At 44.5% G+C, this 17,742-nt stretch overlaps 1 protein-coding gene across 1 annotated transcript; it reads left to right on the top strand.

The window, feature by feature from the left end:
- The first annotated feature begins 217 nt into the window (after nt 1-217).
- On the top strand, nt 218-17,560 carry ctdspl3 (CTD (carboxy-terminal domain, RNA polymerase II, polypeptide A) small phosphatase like 3). Its single transcript, XM_034213052.1, has 11 exons — nt 218-611; nt 10,689-10,812; nt 10,944-11,084; nt 11,465-11,576; nt 11,665-11,776; nt 12,510-12,596; nt 12,750-12,812; nt 13,201-13,280; nt 14,231-14,357; nt 14,644-14,739; nt 17,092-17,560. Exons 1-11 carry the CDS (start codon nt 486-488, stop codon nt 17,155-17,157), a joined length of 1,134 nt encoding a protein of 377 aa, XP_034068943.1. The 5' UTR covers nt 218-485; the 3' UTR covers nt 17,158-17,560.
- Nucleotides 17,561-17,742: the final 182 nt, after the last annotated feature.

Genomic DNA, 17,742 nt, shown 5'->3' with positions numbered 1-17,742 from the left:
ATTGTGGGGCAGCATTTTCTCCTCTCCTGTCGTCAAGGGAGGTCCAGTGGTTCCTAAGAAAAGGAGGTTATAAAGGAAGTTTGAATGAAACCTCCTTTCCTATCATCTAGAATTCGAACGGCACTTATCATGGCTGCCACTGAGGGATTTCCGGGTCATTTCACTCCGTTAGGAAGGTTCAGAGCCATATAATAGAATATTCTATCTATATGGCGCTGGGAAGGTTCCTAAACTAAATGGACTATTCGACTTCAGCCTGGAGCTTTCTTAAGCACCGCCCAGTTCCGCTGCCCGCAGTGCTGAACCTATCGCACCCGGCAGATTTGAACACGCTGCTGATCGAGAAGACACGGGGCGGAGCTACACCCTGAACCCGGACTGCAGGGGGAAATAAAGAAGGGGGCAAAGCGATCGGACTGAAAGCTTAATCACAGTGGACGAGTTTGATGTTTTCTACGTTAAACAGTTCCATTTAAAGAAGTAAAATGAGACTCAGGTCTCAAACAACCACTACGACATCCTGCTTGGAGCTGCCGAGAAGCACCCGCCGACGGTCCAACAAAGCGAGACAAACCAGTTTATCATGGACCGAAAGCCCTCTGCAAACCAAGGTAACACAGAGCAGTTTGATACGATTTGTATCCTCAGTAATCTACCTTGTTAAAATAACACAAATGTCACCTTGTTAGTTTCTGTATTTAGGGCAGTGTGATGTTCGTTACCCGGACGTTGTTTAGCTTGGTGCTAGCTAGTGTTCTCAAATCATAACAGTAGGTGGTGTTGCTAACGCTAGCTAGCTGCTGTTGTGCTAAAGCTGTGCACTACATGTGATCTACTTTACTTAATCAGGGAAGAACAAATTCATATGCTCTTTGACAAAACACCAGTGTTGTTATAATACATTATTTGTATGTTTGCTAGTTGCGCCCGAAACTGATAAGCTTTACGTTAGCTAGCGTTAAAATGGGAGGATGGCTGATAACGTTCAGGTATACGGTTGCCAGTTTTATTAGGTAACGTTACACCAAGCTCAAAGCTAATGCAGCGTAACAACAGCCTTGCAATAACTCTTAACAGCATGAAGCTAGAAGATTATTCATTTAACGTAGTGGTCGTTCGGAGGTTGTTGTGTGCAGCTGTTAAATTGTATCTAATTGCATTAGACGTGTTCTAATTATTTACATAATGATTGTTATCGATGCCATGATCTTAGGGCAGGAATACCGTGAACATAGTTTAACGTGAAAGAGGAATAAATACACACATACACCGTCGGCTTTGCTTCAACCGGAAGTTACACGTTTTATTGCGCGTGTCCCTTTTATCACGGGAATACAGGAAGTGATTAGTATAAGAGTATTAAATAAACAAATTCATATATTATAATTCAACACCCCCACTTACTCTTATACTGCACAATTTCTCAACATGAATTCAAATGTAAACACCTTACTCACTCACTTGCACAATAACACAGTGTTTTAAATTGCTGGGGTTATTTACATTCCATTCCAAACAAATACTTTACATATTTCTCACTTTTGACCTTTGTTGCAAGCTTAATGAAAATATCAGCAACCATAACAGCTGTAGGGCAATAGTCAATGGTTATCATGTTATCACTCAGTACAGTTCGAACAAAATGATACTTGATATACACATGTTTACATCGTTGACGACATACTGGGTTCTTGGATAGAGCAATTGCACCCTGGTTATCTTCAAAGATTTTCACAGGAGTATATTGACCCTCACTGTCCATGCTCTCTATTAGCAGCACAAGATACAAACTCTCTTGTGCTGTGGCAGCCAGTGCCATGTACTCTGCCTCACATGTCGACAAAGCTACTGTTTGCTGTTTCTTTGATCTCCAAGAAATAACAGGCCCATTGCTAGTTAGACTAAAACAGTACCCTGTTATACTCCGTCTGTCATTTTGGTCTGTTGCCCAATCCGCATCACAGTATGCAACAAGTTTCAGTTTTTCATCTTGTTTAAAACATAGCTCCTGATTAATTGTGCCCTTTAAGTACCTCAATACATGTTTAGCAGTTAACCAGTGTTGTTCTTTTGGCTCTGAAAAATACTGTGACAGTTTACTGACTATCCAACTTAGATCAGGCCGTGTAGATGTCATTAAATATATTAAGCTGCCTACCACTTCACGATATTGTGTTGCATCAACAGCTTCACCATCATCATCAAAGTTGTGTTTCTGTTCACATGGGGTGGACCTTGGCTTACAGCCATTCATACCAAACTTTCCCAGTATTTTTTGTAATGAATTTCTTTTGACCTATCTTTATTTCTCCTTTTTCCTGAGTAAAGTCAATGCCTAGGAAATGTTTAAGTTTCCCAAGATCCTTCATTTTGAATTTTGTGCTCAACATTTCTTTCACAGTATTAATTGTGTGAATATCATTAGCTGCGATAACGAAGTCGTCCACCCAAATAATCAGAATGATCCTCTCATTTTCTATTCCTTTACTGATCAGCTGGGTTTTGTGCAAAACCGTTCTCACAGAGATGATCATGCAACATTTTATTCCAGTTTCTTCCAGATTGTATTGTTAACCCATACAGTGATTTATTCAGCTTGCAGACTAGCTTTTCATCTGTGTCTGACTTGACCTCAAAACCTTCAGGTTGCTGTACATACAGCTCACAATCAATTGGAGCATGTAAATACGCAGTTTTAACTTCCATCGGATGTAGGTGTAAGTCATGTTGAGCTGCCAGTTGCATCAAGCTTCTTACTGATGTCATGTTTGCAGTCGGGGAAAATGTCTCCTTATACTCTATTCCTGCCACTTGACTATATCCCTTGGCAACATATATGGCTTTATATATCTCAGTCTTTTCTGTGTTTTCTTTGATTGTATAGATCCATCTACCCCCCACTGCATTTTTGCCCTCTGGTAGTGTGGTCAATGTGAATGTGTCATTTTCCTTAAGAGAATTCATTTCCTCCTGCATAGCATCAGTCCAGAGTTTTGACTCTGCTGAATTCATGGCCTCTTTAAAGGTGTTTGGTACATTGCACATTACTCTGTTGCAGTAGTCAATATTTACATACTTCTGGTCGTCACACTGTACTTTACATTCGTAGTCCTCTAAATACTGAGGTATCTTCCTGTCTCTTTGGGATAGCTTCTATTTTGACCTTCTGCTCCCTTTCCTTTCCGAGTGTTTGTGCCATCTGTCTCCGTTCGAGCCTCCTGTGTCTCTTTTGGACACGAGTCAGTCCCCTGGGTTTCTGGCTTGGTGGATACAAACTTTTCTCATAAAAATCGTCATCACTTGCCTCAAAATCAGTCTGTGTATGTCGCTCGACTATACTTTTTGTGACAAACTTCACTTGCCTGTGTTTTCGAACACTACCTTTGTCTGGGTTGTAGACTAGGTATGCTGGGCTGTTTTTATCATACCATAAAAAAATACCCTTCTCACACCTCGAGTCTAACTTTTTATTTTCCTGCTGGTATGCATTAAATTCCTTCAATGGATGCTTTAAGACTGCAACATAGTGAGACCGTGTAATCCTTCAACATAAGGATCAGATATGCAGCTCTATGACGTGGTGTCTGGCAGGGGCTTTGTGCAGAGGATTAAACAGCCCACTTGCATGTGAGACAGGGTCCCAGTACAAGTAGGTCAAGTGTGAAGATGCACAGGACTCTAGCAATGTGTGTTTGAATCATTTTGTTTAGGAATCAAATGTAGGCATTGCCTGACTTTGGTCCCCCCCCAGTGTAAATGGCGGTGATTGGCTCCTGATTGTCAGCACCTGTGAGCATGGGCCCAGCTACAGGGGTCACTTGAAGGCTTCTCAATAATCTAATCTCGACTCCTCGGTCCTCCGGTAGTGACCCGGAAATGGATCTCAGCGCGCCATGTTGAAGGACATCTCATTTCTCTAAATGCGCATCGAGGAGGCTCTCTGGAGGAGCTCTAACCGAGGAGACACTGATGGGTCCTCCACGGCTCCTCCACGGATGCATTTCCGGGAACGGTGGAGGCGTGACGCACGGCCGGACTTATCTCAGCCAATGACAGCTATGCATGCATCCCCTGGATATTATTTTATTAACTGCTTTCATTGCGTCGCGATGTTTACAGTGAGAACAGCTGTGAGGTCCATGCATAAAGCAGAGCCGTGTGTAAAATATATATTAAAAGTAAATATATAAGTGGTCATGAACACATCTGTCCATCAGACAGAGGGCTGCTGTGCCTCCTGTCAACATTAATGGACGTCTCTTTAAAATGACCGCTCAGAGGAGAGGAGTTCTCATTTCTCTAACCGCCTGCTGCTTCCCCTCCTCTCAATCAATCAATCAATGTTTATTTATATAGCCCAATATCACAAATGTTACATTTGTCTCAGTGGACTTCCCAGTTTGTACAGAATATCAGTATGACAATACGACACCCTCTGTCCTTAGACCCTCACATCGTACAAGGAAAAACTTCCGGAGAAAACCCACAGTTTTAAAGGGAAAATGGGAGAAACCTCAGGGAGAGCAACAGAGGAGGGATCCCTCTCCCAGGACGGACAGACGTGCAATAAATGCCGTGTGTAAATTGAACAGATAATACATTTGCAACATAGGTAGTACAAATGTTTGGAAATGCATGTGTGTATAATAGGAAGATGAATCCACAAGGATATCCATCCAGGACCTATGATCCAGGACCACAGCCATGACTCAAGATCCAGGGCTCGTGATGCAGGACACAGGACCGCAGGATCATCCATGACTCCGGATCCCAGCGTATATAGACACCGAAAAGAAAGACATTTGGGGAAGCTGGGTTAATCGGAACATGAGAGTACACAGGTATAGACAGAGAGAAGGAAGAAGTAAGATGTTCCCCGACAAACTAAGCCTATATCAGCAAAACTAGGGGCTGAATCTAATCAGCCCTAACTATAAGCTTTATCAAAAAGGAAGGTCTTAAGCGCACTCTTAAAAACGGATAGGGTGTCTGCCGCCCGAACACAAACTGGAAGCTGATTCCACAAATGTGGAGCTTGATAAGAAAAGGCTCTGGCTCCCATTGTACTTTTAGAGACTCTAGGAACAACCAACAACCCTGCATTCTTGGAACGCAATGCCCTAGTAGGACAGTAGGGTATAATAAGTTCTTTAAGGTAAGATGGCGCCTGCCCATTAAGGGCTTTGTAGGCGAGAAGAAGAATTTTAAATTCTATCCTGTGTTTTATAGCGAGCCAGTGTAAGGCAGCCAGAACAGGAGTAATGTGGTCCCTTTTCCTAACTCTGGTTAGTACACGAGCTGCAGCATTTTGAATCAGCTGAAGCGACTTGACTGACTTTTTGGTACACCGTGATAATAAGGAGTTACAATAATCCAGCCTTGAAGTAACAAATGCATGGACTAGTTTCTCTGCATAGTTTTGAGGCAAGATATGCCTGATTTTGGCAATGTTATGTAGATGGAAGTAGGCGGTCCTTGAAATTGATTTTATGTGGGCGTTAAAGGATAAATCCTGATCAAATATAACACCAAGATTCCTTACAGTCTCACTGGAGGCCAAATTAATGCCATCCATAGTTAGTATGTCTTTAGATAATTTGTTTCGTAGATTCTTCGGGCCAAGTACAATAACTATAGGTTACTTACGTAACCCCAGTTCTCAGAGTAACATGAAGTGAGATGTCTCACTATGGGATGCGCCTCATCGCGGAGCAAACAGAAGCATCAATCTCATTACGTCAATCCTGATTGGCTGGTGATCTTGACGTCAGCGTCAGGGAATTCACCCCCTATAAGTAGCTTGCGCCACGACGCATGCGTCATTCAAAATAAGCACCTCTTCTCGCTTCACCATAGCAAGGAGGGCCGTCTGGTGAGACATCTCACTTCATGTGAGAACTGGGGTTACGTAAGTAACCTATAGTTCTCATTCATAACACTCCGTTCGATGTCTCACTATGGGAAATTGTAGCTCCCGTATTGTCAGACGAGCTTATCTCGAAAATCACCAAACCAACCAGAACTTAACAGGTAGAGCTCTGACTCAACCAGGTGCCCAGCACTGCTTGAGTCACACTGGGAGCAGAACGTCCAGCCTGTTAAGAGGCGGACAAAAGTGAGCGGCGAGGACCAGCTCGCCGCTGCACCAATGTCTTGGATGGGAGACATCCTGGACAGAGCCCAGGATGCAGCCAGACCCTGAGTCGAAAGAGCTCGCGGACCCGAGGGTGCCTGCGAACTCTGACTCGTATGGGCCCCAAAGCAATTGCTTCCACAAACCAGTGGGAGAGCCGTTGCTTAGCAGGCTTAACAGGCTTGCCCTTATAAGGGTTAGCCCAGGACACAAGGGGTTGGTCATTATGACGAAGCATCCTTGATCTGTCCCTGTACGTGCGTAAAGCACGGGTCTGGTTCTCCCTGTGTGTGTGTTTCGCTGCGCTTATCGGTCCGGCGGGCGGAGCTGCAGGATTTCTGCTTCACACACGTTGCATACCGCTATTGTACTGTCATTTTCGGACACCTTAAAATAATGCCAGACCGGTGAAGCCATTTTGACGAGCATGTTTTGCCGCGCACAGAGAAAAGTGTCATGTATTTTACGTCATGCTCTCGCGATCGGCATGTTTGAGTGCACCGATCGATCGGTAGAGAGTGAGTATCGGCCGATCTCGATCGGTGACCGATCGATCGGAGCATCCCTATGAGAAACCCAAGCAGATGTCGTGAGCATCTCCCGCTGTATGCTCCTTAGAGCCAGCTGAGATGTCACTTCTCTTCCCCTCTGAGTCTCTATTTGTTGTGTTATGGGGCCCTCCAGTGTCTAAGCACTGTGGTGCCCCATTTCGTCAATCCCCACCGACACAGCGCATGCGTTTGGCGGTGGGGCCCTTACGGCTCCAGCCGGCCCTGCGCATGCGCGTGACGGTGGTGCCTTCACAACCCCAGCCGGCACTGCGCATGCGCGTGACGGTGATGCCTTTACAGCTCCAGCCGGCACTGCGCATGCGCGTGACGGTGGTGCCTTCACGACCCCAGCCGGCACTGCGCATGACGGTGGTGCCTTTACGGCCCCAGCCGGCACTACGCGTGACGGTGGTGCCTTCACAGACCCGTCAATTGTCCGCCCTTTGAGAGAGGCCGTAGCTGCTCTCAGAAGGGAAGAGTTGACGGACTGTTTATTGTTTTTATTTTCATTTTTTCGAGCTGCGCCCTTGGCTCGAAGCCTGGATGCGTCAGCGGAAAATGCTTTATGACAGAAAAATCAGTGTGTGACATGTGTTTATGCGGACTTGAGGATGGTGTTGAGGCATCTCTCGAGGCGGCGGGAACACATTTAGAGCTGGGGAACAGTAGACTTCCAGCTCTGTCACAGAGGGGAGAAGGAGGGGCTGTCACGCCGCTCGCTTCTTCCTCGACTGCTGGCCGAAATTCTGGGTTGGCTGCGCCTGGGCTGCAGCCGGAACCGGAGATTTTCTAGGCCAGCTCGCCCTCGTCCCCTGCCTGGGCTGGGGACTCGGGGCGGACTGCGACCTCTGCGTTTTCGGTATTTTGAACCGAGCAGGGTTCGGGGCAGCTTGGACGAAGGGCTGCCGCTGCGAAGGCAGCGGCTGGGCCCTTCGAGGGAGGCAGAGGTGGAGGGCCTCGTCCTCCTTCTTTTTCGACTCGCATCTCCTCTGCATGGAGGCAAGAGCGGAGCCGAAAATCCCCTCGGGAACAATGGGCATGTCAAGCACATCCTCCTTTTCCCGGTCTGGGAGGTTGGTGAGGTTGAGCCATCTAGCTCTTTCCTGCACCACCATGATCCCCATTGTTTTGCCCGTGGCCTGGACGGCGCAGCGTTGGACACGGAGACAAATGTCTGTGACCGCGGCCAACTCGTCCAGAACGGCCGGTCCAGGATTACTCGACATATCCTCACAGAGCTCCACTTGGTATGCGGTTAGTAGTGAGGAAACGTTCAGAGCCCTGGCGGACAACGCTGCGGCTCTGTAGGACCGTTCAGTCATGGTCGACTGGAAACGGTCCACCTTCGCTGGCAGCATGGGGTTCCTGCTTGGTGACGGGCCCATCCTCGGTAGGAGGTGGGCTGCCACCAGCAGTTCCATCGGCGGTATGCGGAGCAGGCCGAGCCTCTCCATACCGTCGCAGTCTAGGGAGGAGGCACCCTGGATTGGGGCCTTGTTGCTAAAGGGTCGGTCCCTCCACGAGACCGACACCTCATCCAACATCTCCGGGAAGACCGGGAGGAGTTGCCTCCTTGTCCTCGTTGCTTTGGGAGAATGTTTCCCCTCGTAACGGGACCTGGCGGTCTCCTTGGCCATTTCGGGCCACGGGATGTCTAGCCTGGACGCAGCGCGCTGACACGCGGCCTGCAGGTCCATGCTCAGACAGGGCGAAGCTGGTGTGCTATTGCCCGGGAGAGCAGCCATCGCTCCCGGCTTTGCCGTTTGAGCCGATGACATGAAGATATCTTCTTCTTGCTCATCCGAATCAGACAGGAGGAACTCAGAGGTGTCCTCTTCGTCCTCCATGTAGTCTAATTCCAGGACATCCTCCGCGGGCGAGACCATGGTGAGGTCTCGCCGGAAGCTCCCGCCTGGTGATGCGTGGGGCTCCCGCCTGGTGAGGCGTGGGGCTCCGTTCCCGCGTCTCTTGCTGCCACCGGGTCCCGGCCTGACACGGCGTGGGATCCCGGTTCCGCAGCTGCCGCTGTTAGTGAGCCCCAGACCGACACAGTGAGGGGCTCAGTCTCTGCGGCGGACGCCCCCGTGTCTTGATTGCCAAACGGCAAATCAGTGGACATGAGGGAGTCCTGTTCCAACAAGCTAGCTTGGTGTGCTAGCCGTCGGTGGAGGCTCTTTCGGGTGAAACGGGCACAATGCCCGCGCGAGCCGGGGTTGTCGATAGCCTCCTGGGCGTGTTCCAGCCCGAGGCAGGACGAGCAGACCTGGTGTGAGTCTGTGCCTGCTATCTTCAACCCACAGCCGCATGACCGAGCCTGCGAGTCCCTGACTCCTCTGGTGTGAGGGGGAGAGGCGTCTATCTTGTTCGCCTCGTGGCGTGGAGAGGACCCGCTCGTAACAGGTACGTCGTTGAGAGAAAAAGTGTCACCAACCTGTCCTTAATCCGGAGAAAAAGGGACGGTGTGGGTCCTTTGTTCTCAAAGAATATTGACTGGTGTGTCAATATACTTCTAATCCTTTTCTCCTCCGTGAGAGAGAAAAAGAAAAGCGTCCTCGCTACCGTGGTGTCGGTAGTCAGGGGGAGCTAGCTAGCAACAGGTGCGTAGCTAGCTTGAGAAAAATCAAAACCTTACCTTACTTTCCGGGGAAAGAAACGGCGAGGTCGATTTTAATACTAACTGGCGTTAGTATTACCGTCTTCTTGCGAAGCAGAAGGAGTAGCCGGCGAGCGCCCGTCGGCCGAAATGGTTATATTTGGGTTCAGTCTGTGGACCGTTAAGCTTGTCCGGCTACTATAGAGATGTGCTCTGAAGCGAGAAGAGGTGTTTGAATGACGCATGCGTCGTGGCGCAAGCTACTTATATGGGGTGAATTCCCTGACGCTGACGTCAAGATCACCAGCCAATCAGGATTGGCGTAATGAGATTGATGCTTCTGTTTGCTCCGCGATGAGGCGCATCCCATAGTGAGACATCGAACGGAGTGTTATGAATGAGAACTTCAGTTTTGGTCGTGTTTAACATCAAAAAGTTTAAGGTCATCCACGTTTTTAAGTCCTTTAAGTTCATCAGGCTTGATTGATAAATATAGTTGAGTATCATCCGCATAACAATGAAAATGTACAGAATGATTCCTTGTAATATTGCCTAACGGAAGCATATATAATGTGAACAAAATAGGTCCGAGCACTGAGCCCTGTGGCTCCTCTCTCCTCGGTTCCCCTCCTCGAGTCTTCCGCTTGCATCTCCTGTGGGCGGGACTAAGTCTCGAGGATAGGAGTTGAGGAGGGGAAATTAGAGTATTGAGAAGCCTCTTTGGTGTCTGCTCCAAGAATCTGCATGCCATGTTTGCCTGGCTAGGGGCGGAAAAACCAAGTCGTGGCATTATTTGGAGTGAACCCACCAGCAAACTTAAGGCCACGTTTTATATAACGGTGGATGTCAGAGACAGGTTGCGAAGTGGAAGTCCCAAGAAGACAATTGGTAACCTTAGGCAGTCTTCTACAGGTTTGCAGGACGATATGGCCGACGGCTTGCTGCCCAAACAATCCGGAATGCGTGAACAGACCTCACGCAGCCAACCACCGGTCTCATAGGGCAGCCAGAAGGCCTGACATGACTGCCCTTAAACGAATAAATAGCTAAATTGCCAATATGTCTTGTTTCATCAGACCTCAATCATCCAATCAAGAGTCAGCTGCAAAAATAAGCTGTTTGGCATTGGCAGAAACTTTTAAACACGACAGCTCTTCTTTCTCTTAGCTTAGCCTTTTGTCTTTCTGAATTCGAATGATAGCACAATTAGTAGTGTTGATGTTTGTCTGTGTCAAAGACTATGGCTTTATGCATAATGTTGCACAAAGCCACTTCAGTTATTTGGATGTATTTTAGATTATAATACACATTTAATTATGGATAATTGCAGTAAAATGGTGAATTACCCTCATTATTCCAACAGTTATATTGACACTTCAATTACTTTTTGATCTCTTTTTTTATTGTGTAGGATACAGAGACCTCGGATAATGACTCCCAATACTCATATGACCAAATCCCACCAATCACAAGGCGACCGCTGCTTCGTGGTCGGCTGAGGAAGAGAGCTATCGCGGTCGATGATGGAGAATCTGGTATGAATGGCAGCTTCAAGCTTTTCCGAGGATACTTTTTATTTATAATGTTGTTCATTCCTGAGGATGTATTCCTTGCACTTCCCCTTGCTCCCTTTTATATTTTCTGACTGTCTGATTTTGTTTACTAGATTTGGCCTTCAAGACTCCCATCAGGCCCATCATGCAACGTGAGCGCATTCTGTCAGAGATCGACCCATTGTCGCCTCGCAACACAACGTCCAGAAACATATACTCGCCCATTGTGCGTTTCCTCACACCCACTAAAGAGAGTGAGTACATGCGCTGACTCTGCAATTCTCTATTCTTTAGAGACTGTAGGGCCATCAACGGATAAAGTAAACATACTTATATTAAACAGTACACATGTTATTGTCCCTTTTCATTAACCGTTAATTGTGGAAAAGATCAAGCCATTCCTTCAAAGTTTTTCTTCTTCTTTTCGTATGATGAAAGTGCATGGTGGAATAAACTTGCTTAAGAACCGCAGCATGAATGTACCAGTGTCTTTCTGGTGACTTGTGGTAAATTCCCACCCGGGGTGTATCAAATAAGAAGGACATTGTGGTGAGCTGACAGCCGGAGTTGGTATTGATTGCTTAACGATGAAAATAACTGAACTCTCAAACTCTGAATTTTATTTTCCTTCCAGACGTGAAACGTGACGGTTCTGGGGACGTGCTGATGAGCCCAGAACAAGGTGTGTTTGGATTTGGCTCAATTGACCTCTTGTCTGGAGAAGAGGATGAGGAAATCTTCAGTCCGTACGTACAAAGCCTCTGTCCAACATAACGTACATTTCAATGTAATTATTAACATTTTTCCGTTTCTAAGAGTGTTTTTATTTTCCAGCTCCACATTCGTCAAAAACATACCATCACAGTCGCAACATTCCCGTCCACAAATCACAGATATTCCCCCCAAGACCAGGAGCACCCCCGAGGCCACGCTGGTGGTCGACCTGGTGAGTTTAATGCTCTGGAGCTTTAAAAAAATGTCTTTGTGTTTTTTTTTTATTAGGATCTCCATTAGCACTAGCATGAGCATTGGCTATTCTTCTTGGGGTCCTCACACACACACAAAACATACATAAAACAAAACGGCTCTTCATCCAATTTTCGCCATCATAAGGTCAAACAAAAAAATACAAATACGTGTACATAATAATATATATATATATACATACCCACAGGCACAGTTCAATTTTACTTTATATTACTGAGATTCTTTTTTAGCTACCTTTTGAAATGTACTTGAGAATTTTCCTGAATGATATGGACAGGTAAAGAATTCCAGCTGATCATGGCTCTGTGCATGACTGTTTTCTGTCCCATATTTGATTTAGATTGGGGTAATACGAACCTTCCTTCTATTGTATGTCGTGTTTGATAGTTATGTTGAGCATACTGCGCTATAAACCTTTTAAACATGGAGCTTCAACTTATAAATCAATAAAATATCTTATTATTATTATCTCCCCTCATTTCAGTAGATGTTTGCAACTACAAAGAACAGAGGCGGTCACACCCGGATTCTATTTTTTATGATTTATTTTTTGATGTACACCACAGGAATGTTGAGATGACTTTGTCGGCTGGGCTGACCTTTTAGCAGGAGCGCTGCTGTCCTGACTCCGAGTTGTTTGTGCTCTGCCTCTGAAGTCCAAATGTAAGCCACATTGATCTGTGCTCTTTCAGGAGGAGACCCTGATGTTCAGCTCTCTGAATGTGATCGAGGAAGCAGAGTTCACCTTCAACACCGCTTTCCAGGACCATCAGTACAAGGTGACCACATGCTGCACGTCTTTGAGTTGGAAGCCCACTGACTGATGATGGAATAGGATATTGGACAAATCAGTTCAGTGCGTTTAGCCCTAAAAGAAATGTGTGTAATCCTATTTGTTTATTTTGTCATTATCTCTGGTTTGTTATCAACAGGTCTACATGATCCTACGACCACATGTCAAAGAGTTTCTGCAGGCCATGGCCAAAAACTATGAGGTATGAGTTATTTGATATTAAATTGTCTTGTCATTGATCGGTGTATTTGGGTCTTGAGTTTGTTTGAGTGAATTAAATGATGTTTTTAATATGCAGTAAATCGCTCCTACTTGTCTAATGTTTTCAGATCGTATACAGCCCCTTCTATATGTACTATATAACTACTTTGTCATATTTAACTTTTAATCTGAACCTTTTTTGAAATCTTATCTTTCTGTGTATACTCAACATCCTTGAAAGGGAGAAGCATTTATCTCATTGTACATGTATAATGACATTAAACTATTCAATTCTATTCTAACTAAATGTTGTTTTCGTGGGGTCTTGACGCCCTGTTGAGTTCTTGTTTGTGAGAAATCGGTTCCAGCTGCTGTCTGTTCTGTTCCAGATGTTTGTTTACACATGTGCAAAGAAGGAATACGCAGAGAAGATACTGGACATCCTGGACCCGCAGAGAAAACTGTTTCGGTATGTCTCCATAAGATCTGGGTCCACTTGTGTTTTATAAACTGTTTGCTCGGCAGCGCTCAGGCTGACCTGTCTGTGACTCTGACATCTGCTCAGAAACTTTACATATTCTGCTTGTGGTCTGACTCCTACCCTGACTTACACTGTCGCTTTCGATGAGGGCTGTAGAGATTCATTTTATTTTGGTTTCAGGTGGTTGATGTCTCTTAGACTCAGGTGGTTGATGTCTCTTAGACTCAGGTGGTTGATGTCTCTTAGAAAAGGGATGTAAAGATGAACAGATAATCGACCAAAACCTCACGTAACAAGAATTCTGAGAAACCAGATTCTGCATGAAATTTAGAAAAAAGCGTTAGTGCAACAACCCCACTCTGAAAGAAATTCTGCCCTACTTTGTTAGTCTCCTTAAATATTCCTCAAACCCCACTCCTCAGTGAAAGTGGCTTTATTCCAATTGTTTTATTAAAACAGCGTATAAAAGTGTGAGCAATGTGAGATGAGTCCCTACTAGTAGAAGCTACAGATATTTATCTTTGCGACCTATTTCTCACCTTAACTTTCCAGAGTTTATATTGAGTTTTAGATCGTTGTTTAGCTCTGCAGTTCAATATTTTGCGGTTTTGTTTCATTCTCAGCTCTCAGGCAGTTCAGATATTGTAGGTGACTTTTGCACTGACTGTAAAGTAACAGACATTTTCGCCAGGAAATGTAGATTCTTTTTTTAATAATTCAAAAGTGTTTGACTTGTCTGCATTATTGCACTCTTATAAGAAAAGTGAACATTAAATGCATTTGGAATATTTGGCAAAGATTGTTGTACTGTTTAGCATTAGATTGTATAGATGTACCTAAAGTGGCCGCTGAATATCTAGGAGGGAGAGAGGCAGACAAGGACATCTTGCACATACCATCCTAACACCGGGTTTTAAACGTGATGCATTCTCTTGCAGACATCGCCTGTATCAGGACGACTGTGCCTGCGTCCTCGGACACTACATCAAAGATCTCGGCGTTCTCGGGAGGGATCTCGCCAAGACGGTTGTTCTGGACAACGCCCCCCACACATACCCGTACCATGTAAGCACTATGATTTCAGATGTGATGCTGTGTCTTTTCCATTGCTGTTAATGGGCAGGGCTGCTGAGATGCTGCCTTCTTTTCTAATCTGCAAGTCCAATGAGAGAAACTAAATCACGAGAAGAGTTTGTCTCTCAGTACTTTTTTAACTGAAGACAATAGGGAAGAGTGTAGAATATCATCAGACTTGTCTTGAATAACATCAAAAACATTAAATATTGTTTTTTTTTATCAGAGTGAAAAGAAATAGAAGACCTTATTCATTTAAATTGTGGGTGATTTGCAGCTGATGAACACGATACCCATCAAGAGCTGGTCCGGGGAGTCAGAGGACCGAGACCTGCAGAAGCTCGTCCCCTACATGGAGAAAATGTCTGCAGCGGTAAGTCTGTCCTCTTACAGGTCTGCGGGGTCTGAAAAAGTATTAAAAGTTGATAAATAAATGTAACGAAAATGAAGGGTATTAAACGGCATTTTCCAAAGTATTACATTTTGTAGCTTGTTTTCAATAAGTATATAAATTGTCCAAAGAGGTTGTATTCTAAAGTGTGCCTGAATGTAATCATTGCGTAGGTGTGTAGTGTAGGGATGTGCATCTCCATCACTGAGGCCGATGCGATGCGCATCTCGATACGTTGCCAACGATACGATACATTAACGATACATTTGAAACACCGGACGATACGATTCACCCCTGTTGCGATACGATTTGATTCAACATTATGCGATACAGGGCGATACGATGCCATTCAACACGATGCAAAATAATGATACTTTAATTTGGTACGACAGAGGATGTTTGTTGTATTCCTTATATGCAGCAAATCATACATTAACAAAAAAGTGCTTTAAATATTTGGGGTCTCTCTACTAGTACTGCGCATCCCATTATGCTGTTTCTTTTTTACCTTAAAAAGCTCTCCAGATTACAGTACAATTGTATAACACCTCACAGTTAAACAATTTAAGGATGCATTGTCCATGATTTAACAATGTGCAAATAACAGCTACCATAGTGCAATGCCCATACAGCTGCCAGCCTGATGTGCTTAACACTCATTCATAGGCTAACTCACCAGTGAGCAGAAAGCAGTGGGTTCTATATGAACAATAAAGAATACAAATAACCTTTCACAAACAGGTATTTAATAACTGCTTACAGTAAGGAAGACATTTAAACTATTATTGGCAGTCACAGGCTGCTGTAAACTAAACACCACTCTCTCTGACATAACACCTCACTGAGTGATTTAACTCATGTCTAACTTTCAGGTTTCTCTTTCTCAGCCGCAGACCCCATGTCGCCTCTTTATGTGCGTCGCTAAGTTCCTCGTACTACTTGTGTACTTTAAAGCGGCACGGCATCGTTTCCAATTTGCGAGCAATTTTTCAAGTTGACCATCTTTCGGTGCGCTGTGTTTCTCTTTCTCCTCGACTTCCATGTGTGTTGATAACTGAGACTCTCGGCCTCCGTAGTGCGAAGCAAAGATCAACGATCGTCTCTTCTGAGTGCTGACAGGATGAGGGGATATTATATGAATGAATCGTTTTTTTACCGATGCAAAGACGCTACAATCGATGCATCGCGAGTTCAACCCAAACTGTAGCCGATGTGCACTCTTTCAACCGGTGCACTCGCATCTTGAACGTTTATGCCGGTGCACCGATGTGAATCGGTGAATCTTAACATCCCTAGTGTAGTGTGATTCTGTGTAGTTTATTTATGGCATCCCGTTGGATTTGACGTCATCTGAACAGGACATCGCACGCTCACTGCTCGATTGCGCGAAGGTCCGTTTACGCCGGTTGTTAAACAACATCGTTATGGGGAAATGCAAGTTTGCGTTGGAAGATGAGGAGGAAGGACTATCAATACTGTATATAGTAAATGTGAGGTAAAGTGTGTCGCCAATGTAACCGGTTAGAACTCCAAGTGGCGATGAGGTCTTAAAATGTATGGAAAGGGTCTTAAAAAAGGTCTTAAAAGGTATTACATTTGACTTCAGGACTCCTGCATATACCCTGTCTTATCAGCTTTATGATTATTACGTATTACATGTATGCATCAAAAGCCTTCTTCATACTGACACACCAGTATTTTTCAGATCCTATGAATGGGGGATTGAAGTTAGGGATCTGCATTTCAAGCAAAAATAACTCTGTGATAATCACTACTACATCAATGATTTCAAACTTGTTGCAACATTGAACAGACACACTTTTTAACAAACTTCCCATCTGAGACGATTGGACACACAAAAAAAAGCACCTGTGGTAAGGGATAAAAGACAAACTAAGTTTATAACTTATGCTATGAGAACAATATTTTTTTAAAGATGTGACAATAATCTTATAAACGGTTCACATTTTTTCAAGACACTTCCAAATGTATGACCCATTCTTCATTATAGTAAAGGTTTAAATGTTTTACCAGCTAGACGTGTTAGATGTCTAGGGATGCAGCAAACTTTGTAGATTGTTAGAGAAAAGTTTAAATTCCTCAAATGTATTTGCAATGTTGAAGAATTGATCCATAAAGTAGTAGAAGGGTTTTACTATGACCTCAGACTTCCCTGTGTTTTTTATCCCCTCAGTTGTATTCCTCTGATCAGTGCAGCTGCTAGATGTTTCAGTCAGTTGAATAAAACGTCTGGTTATCTGCAGCAACAGGTTTGTTGTCTTTCCTCCCCGGTTTCATCATTCACGCCAAATATCTCCCGTTATATTTTTTCAGGAGGATTTTCGGGAGGTGCTGAAGAAGAGGAAGGATCACTTCCACCGGCTGCTGTCGGAGGACTAACAAGACTTCCCCCCCCCCCCTCCCTCACTGAACCACTTGATGTGACTTTCACAGCTTGTGTTTTCTTTCTTATGCTTTGGCTAAACGCAGTTGGAACTAGCTAACCTTTTGTGGCGGACCTAATGTCTTTAAAAGACGACGGATCAGTATTTCAAACATGCTGCTGGTTGTTCATCACCAAAACTTTGTGTCTCCATGACTCAGTCCACAGGTCAATAAACTGCTGCCCAGTGTTTGTGTATATTTAAAAAAAAAACTTGAAATATGATTTTTGTAGTTGTGATTTTCTTATTTATTAATGATATATCTAATCAACTGCTGTTATCTCTGTGTTAGATATGCTTTTGTATGCAATGAAATCACCCTGATTATAAATGGAAATAAAGTTGTCCTGTCACTCACACTTGCTTCACTTCCAGGATGATGTGTTTAATCTGTTTCAGTTCTGTGAAATAATATTTGATTTAATTCTAAAGTTTGTCATGAGAGCTGCTTCCCAATGATGATGATGATGAAGAGGAGGAGGAGGAGGAAGATGTTAAAATGGACAGCTGTGAATATTTTCAGTGATTAATCAGAATTAAG

Source organism: Gymnodraco acuticeps, unplaced genomic scaffold, assembly GCF_902827175.1.
Source record: "Gymnodraco acuticeps unplaced genomic scaffold, fGymAcu1.1, whole genome shotgun sequence".
NCBI lineage: Eukaryota > Metazoa > Chordata > Actinopteri > Perciformes > Bathydraconidae > Gymnodraco > Gymnodraco acuticeps.
This window is presented reverse-complemented; position numbering and strand designations above follow the sequence as displayed.